This window comes from Syngnathus typhle, linkage group LG22 (assembly GCF_033458585.1).
Source record: "Syngnathus typhle isolate RoL2023-S1 ecotype Sweden linkage group LG22, RoL_Styp_1.0, whole genome shotgun sequence".
Taxonomy (NCBI): domain Eukaryota; kingdom Metazoa; phylum Chordata; class Actinopteri; order Syngnathiformes; family Syngnathidae; genus Syngnathus; species Syngnathus typhle.
The window spans coordinates 7,249,026-7,256,921 of record NC_083759.1 but is presented as its reverse complement, the minus strand read 5'-3'; the positions used below and the strand labels follow the sequence as shown (position 1 = coordinate 7,256,921).

Below are 7,896 nucleotides of genomic sequence, written 5' to 3'. Positions count from 1 at the left end.
CCCAATTGGTCCACAGACAAACAAAACATTCAAGTAAACAATACAAAAAGTAAAACTAAGAAAGCACATACAATGAATAAATAAGAGCAACTTGGTTGAAATGGTGCATACACAATTGATTTGTATGCACATGGGTATGTACAAAAAAAATCATTGTTTTGATTGTTAGATTTTGGATGAAATGCTGTAAAAAAGTGATACGTAATGTCTATAACAATGGGTGACAACAGTTGAGAACCACTGCTGTCAAAAAAAATTCAACACCTCAGTGAACCACAGAGATTAACTCTCAATTTAATACATTCAGAAATAATTTTCACATCTGTGAATAATGGGGGTACATTGTTTCTGTGAAAGATGTATGTCAATGGAGGGGAGGAAAAAATAAAGGCAAAATATAAAGAAAATGTCATTTGCTTTTTTATAGGTGAAGTGGCAGAGTAGAAAATAGAGTGGAATTCTAAAACAGATTACTGTGGGGAAAAAACATTGAGATTTGATTGTAAAGCCAGTGGACGCCGGCAGATGTTTTGACTTTCTGCGAAATGGCCTCTATTGCATGACTTTCGAGTGCTCTGTGGTCTTTGTTATCAGCCAAACTGCATACACGCACTGATCCAATGATAACGGGTACATTCATTTAGGCTAAACCTAAGCTAAAAATGCAAGTGACATTGAAAGTGATGTTGCACTTCCTAACATTTATGTGAGATTATTTTACTTATACTTTAGGTACGAACGTAGTTTATACTCCAGGGCTCTCCCTACAGGTATGGAGTGCCACTACATCAGTGAGCATAAGCGGTTAAAAGAATGGATGGAGATATTCTACATACCTGTAAATCTCGTAATCTTCTCTGTCCTTTTCTTTCACTTTCTGATATCAGTGTGCCATGGTGTCAGTCGTTTGTGGTTTCCTTCCGTCCCACTGCCCTAAAAGAAAAGGAAATCAACATCCTGAGTTCTCTTCGGACTTTTTGCCGACCTTCTCGTAGGCGGTCAAAGTTGTGGTCCACATCACCACATCAAGGTCAGAATATGAGACATTTGACATGTGATTTACAAGTTAAATGCCTGACAGACTTTGTGCATAATGTCTGAGATGCGTTTGAGTTGGCCTTATTCTCAGCATGTCAATCAAACTTGTCTCAAGGCAAAACAAGAGGGTGAGGCAAAGGAATGAAAGATTTAAGAGAGAACTAACAACTGTGAGACAAAACCAGTTTTGCATGGATTACAAAAGCACTAAATATTTCCTCAATCCCAACTTTTTACAGGCAATTAAAAAAGTGAACAATTTGATGACTTTAAACCAACAGAACCTTGACAGCATTTGTCACCAGTTGAGCTGAATCACAATGTGTCCGAATGATGACCTTAACGCTGACTCAGTTGAGTCATAACAACGAATGACGTTTGCTATTCATATTTGGACAAGAAAAAGTTCCTAATCTTGCAATATTTTTCAACTGCAAATTTGTAATCCTTCATAACTGGTTGCATCCAGGAAATTGCTTCTCGAGAAATTCACAATGTAAAAAAAAAAGTGAAATAAAATCGCTTTACTTTGGCAAACACAATAAACAAGTCAGCATTATCTTTATAGTCCATAAAAGTGCCTCATAGTCGTTTGTCAGTTGAGCAAGTCGTTGAGTTTTACAACAATCCTACCGCGCCTTGATCCTCTAACCAAGAGACGTGGTGGACAAATAAAGTATTGTCAGAAGGAGAAGGGGTTCAAAAGTCAGCTCCAAAGTAAACAGAAAAATATGAACGGGGAAAAAAAAGCACAATGGACATTATTGTGTTAATATAGTGGAGACGGGAAACAAGTCGGGCTGGACGAGTCAAGCACTTAAAGACAGGAATTTGATTTTGTTTGAAGGTCTTTTTCATCCAAGCCTGGAATTGAGAGTCCGGCTCAAGCCTGCAGTGTCTCTTCCTTGTCTGGAGAAAGTTTGCCATGCAACGAGCTGTCTGGACTTGTCGAGCGAGTCGGGAGGCATGCGGGAACCTTTCCACTACCTCCTCCGCCTCTTCCCTGAGGAACACCACATTCCTCGCATCTTCTCCTTCCACATTGGCAATGACATAAATTACAAGGTCCACCGTGGATTCCCAGGCATCTGAAGTGAATCCCACTGTGGCTGCTAGAGCACAGTAAGTGACGCCAAGGGGGTACATAGGGAGGCCACACCGGAAAATAACATGCAGTAGTATGTCTGTGAAACTTGGGACGAAAACTCCAAATGGTCTTTCGTTTCGACACAAAGCTGGGAAAAATATCTCAGCTACATGCAAGCTTGCGGGATTGAACAACGCGGGGGCCTCGGAATAGCTCTGCAGATAATTCTCACACTTGGTGCCAAGAGATTGCAGGATGTCTGTGAGCGCCTGTCAAGCATGTCCATGTTGACGTCGAGCTGTACGTTGGGGCCGGCCGGCTGGGCCCTGGGTGACTCACCTCCTGGGGCTATAAGGAGGAGCCTTGACTGGAGCGCAGAAACCAGTTGCGCCACTCTCCCGCTGTGAATCACTTCCAGAGCTGGAGCTCTCTGGCGTGAACAGAGGCACAACAAGCAGGACAGCCAGGACCCTGCACCCAGCAGGAACCTCGCATCCATCTGGGACCCCTCGAGCCAAAAACTAACTTGGGACTTTGGCGTGCATTCCACTGAAGGAACCAGTCGGACAGGATTCTGGGGTTTGACAACAAGGATTCTCTTTTTGACTTCATGCCTATGAAAATTAGCTATTGTCGGTACGGCACTACGCACTCTTGAGGACTTGCAAGTTGCGAGAAAATAATCGGGGCAGGCCTTTTCCAGCACTTTTCCACAGGTAGGTGCCATGCAATAATTCACAGCAAGATATCACAACTGCTTGTTTCTCTGCGCTATTAAGAGAAGTTGGAATTATTCGGTCCCTGACCAGCAGCCATAGAATCTTCTGAATCATTGTAGTACATTTTTCATATCATCCCACCGGGCGGTACAGCTAAGGGGGGGCACATTAAAGATCAGGAGTAGGGGTGCCGTCTTCAAGTTCCCTCTTCAAGGCATAGAAGTCGGCTGTAACCACTCCCACAACGGCGCAGCACTTGGAGTCAATGTTTGCATTTCAACAGACTTGACCAATAAAGATTATTCTGATTCTGATTCCAGAGAAGATTCCTCCCCGGCTCCCGACATGGCAAACGGCTCCATATACCAGCTGATCGAAGATTGCGAGGCCACCCACAAGGGGCTCTACAAGTTCTACGCCGCCATCATGATTATAATCGTCATCCTGGCCTTGCCTCTCAACATGTCCGTCCTGCACCTCTTCATCTTCAAGTTGAAGTTCTGGAAGTCCAACAGCAACAACGTCTTCCTGTTCAACCTGGTGCTGGCCGACATGCTGCTCCTCTTCAGCCTCCCCATCAAGGCATACAACTTCATCCAGGGGGAGCGGCGGAACAGCAACGACGCCGTCTGCAAAGCCATGCTCTTCATGCTCTTCCTCAACCGGGGAGCCAGCATTGCGTTCCTCACCGTCACGTCCATCGACCGCTACTTCAACGTAGTCCACCCAGGCCGCAAGAATCTGCTTAAAGCTCTCAAGAAATCGCCGCACATCTCCATCTTCATCTGGCTGCTGCTTCTGCCCCTCACCATTCCGACCATGCTGAAGAACTTTGACTGCTGCAACAGCCACAGGAGTGACCAGGATGACACTCTGATCAAGGTACGGTGAGCCGTGGAGGGAATTTATGATATTGAGAATTTTTTTTTTAACATTCAGTGGGGTCACTTGTATCTTCAGAAAGCAGGTACATGAAAGATAAAGAAAGCTCAAAGAAGCTGGAGAAGGCTGCGCTATGTCACTGGCTCCAGGCTCGACGTGTCCTGCCAGTCTATTAATAAAACATCTTGCTTCGTCGTTAGTAATGTGGCCTCATGGGAAGAAAGTTTACATGGGATCTCGGCTGCTACTTCGGCTTCCTGCCGCATTCCAAAAACATGCGCTGATGATCGCTCCAAATTACTTTGTGTTTACAAACTAAATGTACGTTGGCTTGAACTCAGCAGGTAAAACAATCTTTTATATTCACAGTGATGACTCTAAACTGTTCTTGATGTTTATGTAAAAGTACATTAGGAAGACTGAAATTGATTTCAGTGTTTACAAAAGACGTCTGTTAGTCCAAAAGTTATTTGAAGACTTAATAGTGGAGATCCTCACCTCTGTGAATTAAACCATGCGTGATAAAGGTCAGCTTGAGGAGAGAAACAAAAAAAAAAACTGTCTGTGGCGCTAGCTTAGCATTGCTGCCGACACATACGCGCGCTATGCAAGGGTCACTAACAAAATACAAATGGGTGAACAATTAACATGAGATGTTCTTCTGGGAGTTATTCAACATAAAACACAAGATGAGCTCAAGAATTGTTTTCTGTTGTAGTTGCCTGGCATTGAATAAAAATGACTGAAAAGTGGCCGATATGAGTCAATTAAATTGCCATTCCGTTTGAAGTTGCATCGTTCCTATGCGGGGCTCTCACGTTCATCTTTGTGTGCCTCAGGATGTGGTGGACAGTTTAAGAGAAGCGGTCTTCTTCACGCAAATCCTCATCCCCTTCATCATCCTGGTCTACTGCACCGTGCACATCGTCAACCGCTTGCGCAAGAAGACGGTGGGCAACAAGACCAAACTGAAGAGAGCTGTTTTCCTCGTCACCTCAGTCATGGTGGTCTTCTCGATCTGCTTCCTGCCGTGCACCATCGCGCGGATGGTGCTGCTGGTGGCCCGTGTGCAGGAGTGGGGGGAGTCAGCCCAGGACAAGGCGACGGTGGTTTTTGACGGCCTCATGGTTCTGTCCTACTTGGATTGTCTGCTGGACCCGCTGGTCTACTGCTTCTGCAGCACCAAGTTCAAGGCGCTCTACTTGTCCAATTATTTCCCCTTCTTGCTGAAGGAAGATTCTTTGCCGATGGACAGCTCCACGGGGAACACGTCAAACCCAAAACGCAACAACGTCATCTGAGAGCCGAGCCGCCACAACGTGGACTTCATTGGTAAACTGGGACCATACCTGATTCTGTTATTTTACGGCGGAGGAGAGGTCTGACGTTCTGGATTTAAAGCGGACACATTTGTCTTGGTTTTCAAAACCAATTACTGACTGAAAATATCTTCTTTGGTAACAAGTTAACAAGATTATCTTGAATATGATATTGAAAATGAGATTTTGTTTATCAAAAGGTCTTCTACTAGCATGTAATTTGTCAAGGTCATTATTTGTAAATAAATAAAGATGACATATTTTTAATTTAAAGCCTTTTTTTCTACATGGCAATGGATAGTGTACCTAATGAAGCGTCCATCCGAAATGTGACAAGCGTGACGAAATAATCAACAATCCCATATGACTTCACACTGTGCGTTGCACAACAACTGAAGGTCATAACGGGAAGATGACTATTATTCATGTCACTTTGTCAATCCTGATTTCCTTAAAGGCTAAATGGAGGTCAGGTTTCATTCCAAAAGGAATGTCCAATCATAAACTGTTAATGCCCTACAAAAGTTCCAGTGTGAAAGTGCATTTTAAATACATTTATATAACATAAAATATTATATAGATATATATATATAAAAAATTCCCCTCTCACCCTCCGCGGGTGGTCTCCCACTCCAAGCTCGGGTCCTCTACCAGAGGCCTGGGAGCTTGAGGGTTCTGCGCAGTATTTTGGCAAGCTCTTCTTTGAGGCCCTGGTATTTCTCTAGCTTCTCAAGTTCTTTTTTCCTGATGTTGCCATCGCTTGGTATTGCTACATCCACTACAACGGCCTTCTTCTGCTGTTTGTCCACCACCACAATGTCCGGTTGGTTCGCCATCACCATCTTGTCAGTCTGGATCTGGAAGTCCCACAGGATCTTGGCTCGCCCGTTCTCTGCCACCTTAGGGGTGCTTCCCACTTTGAACTTGGGGCTTCCAGTCCATACTCTGCACAGATGTTCCTGTACACTATGCCAGCCACTTGGTTATGACGTTCCATGTATGCTTTCCCTGCTAGCATCTTACACCCTGCTGTTATGTGCTGGACTGTCTCAGGGGCCTCTTTGCACAGCCTACACCTTGGGTCTTGTCTGGTGTGGTAGATCTTGGCCTCTATTGCTCTGGTGTTCAGAGCCTGTTCCTGTGCAGCCATGATGAGTGCCTCTGTGCTGTCCTTCAGTCCAGCTTTTTCCAGCCATTGGTAGGATTTCTTGATGTCAGCCACTTCACTTATCTGCCGATGGTACATCCCATGTAGGGGTTTGTCCTCCCATGATGGTGTCTCTAGCCACTCTTCCTCTGTTTGCCATTGTCTGAGACATTCACTGAGCACGTCATCCGTTCGGGCCTTCTCCTTGATGTGCTCATGGATCTTGGCAGTTTCATCCCGAACAGTGGCTCTCACACTCAGTAGTCCTCGGCCTCCTTCTTTACGGCTAGTGTACAGTCTCAGGGTGCTGGACTTAGGGTGGAACCCTCCGTGCATGGTTAGGAGCTTCCGTGTCTTGACATCTGTGGTTTGCGTCTCTTCCTTTGGCCAGCTTACCGTTTTTTTCCGTGTATAGTGCGCCCCCATGTATAGTACGCACCCCTAAAAATGGCATGCTGATGCTGGAAAAAAGCTTGTACCCATGTATAATACGCACCCAATTTTTATGAATTTTTAAAAAAAAAAAAATTATTATTATTATTATTTTTTTTTTTAAGTCCCAATGATCGTCACACACGCAGGGAGGCAATGGGTCCCATTTTTATAGTCTTTGGTATGGTCTTACCTAGGCTGGATGTAATTTTTTTTGTTGGCGTTGATTTCTCCGACTGCCCTTAAACGCACCACCGCGCTCCGTGCGCATGGAGCGTGTTTGAAGTGAACAGCAGAGAAGAAAGGAACAAGGCAAAGTGTTGTGAAATAAAATATTACCTGTAATACGGATTTAGGTAGAGAACTGAACTCTCGCTCTTTATATAGCTGACGTGTCTTGCTCATCCGTTCTGCGCATCTGTAATGGCGGCCTCCGTATGATATCCGGTTTGCGTGTGTGCGAGAGCGAGAGAGAGCGAGAGAGAAAGCGTGCGAGAGAACGCTCAACCGTAGCGTGCCGCCGACCGCCCAACTGCACCGGGCTGGTCGATTAGTGTGACAGAGCCGTCGCTGAAATTTAGAAGATATTTTTAAAGTCCTGATGTACTTTCTAAAATTTAAGTGGACCTCAGTGCGCACTGCGCAGGGAGCTTAATTTGGTGCGGTCGCGCAACCGCAGCGCGCCGGGCGCTCACTGTCGCATTGCTTAAAGAGCGCCTTTGTGTTTTAGGATGAACAGCAGAGACCAAAGGAACAAGGCAAAGTGTTGTGAAATAAAATATTACCTGTAATACGCATTTTGTTATTTGCTGATTGAAACTGCTAATTAAACTGTGAATTGAAACTAATAGGAAGAAAACAACTCTCGCTCTTTATATAGCTGACGTGTCTTGCGCATCCGTTCTGTGCATTTTATTTCACAACACTTTGCCTTTCTTCTCTGCTGTTCACTTCAAACACGCTCCATGCGACCGCAATGCTCTCGTATCAGACGCTTGCTCGATCACCTGCTCGTTTGCTGTCCCGTGCGCGCACGAAGCGCGGTGGTGCGTTTACGGGCAGTCGGAGAAATCAACGCCAACAAAAAAAATTACATCCAGCCTAGTTAAGACCATACCAAAGACTATAAAAATGGGACCCATTGCCTCCCTGCGTGTGTGACGATCATTGGGACTTAAAAAAAAAAAAAAAAAAATTAAAAAAAAAAAATTTTTTTTTTTTTTTTTTTGTACCCATGTATAATGCGCACCCCAGATTTTAGGACAATAAATT

At 44.7% G+C, this 7,896-nt stretch overlaps 1 protein-coding gene across 1 annotated transcript; it reads left to right on the top strand.

Annotated features, from left to right (window-relative positions):
* Positions 1–2,020: 2,020 nt before the first annotated feature.
* Positions 2,021–5,312, top strand: LOC133146402 (12-(S)-hydroxy-5,8,10,14-eicosatetraenoic acid receptor-like). Its single transcript, XM_061270132.1, has 3 exons — positions 2,021–2,841; positions 3,165–3,726; positions 4,566–5,312. Exons 2-3 carry the CDS (start codon positions 3,190–3,192, stop codon positions 5,025–5,027), a joined length of 999 nt encoding a protein of 332 aa, XP_061126116.1. The 5' UTR covers positions 2,021–2,841; positions 3,165–3,189; the 3' UTR covers positions 5,028–5,312.
* Positions 5,313–7,896: the final 2,584 nt, after the last annotated feature.

Excerpts from the sequence above, each read along its gene's own strand:
- LOC133146402 (XM_061270132.1), top strand. The coding sequence starts at position 3,190 with ATGGCAAACGGCTCCATATACCAGCTGATCGAAGATTGCGAGGCCACC. Across the intron at positions 3,727-4,565 it reads AGGATGACACTCTGATCAAG|GATGTGGTGGACAGTTTAAG; the intron begins GTACGGTGAGCC and ends TGTGTGCCTCAG.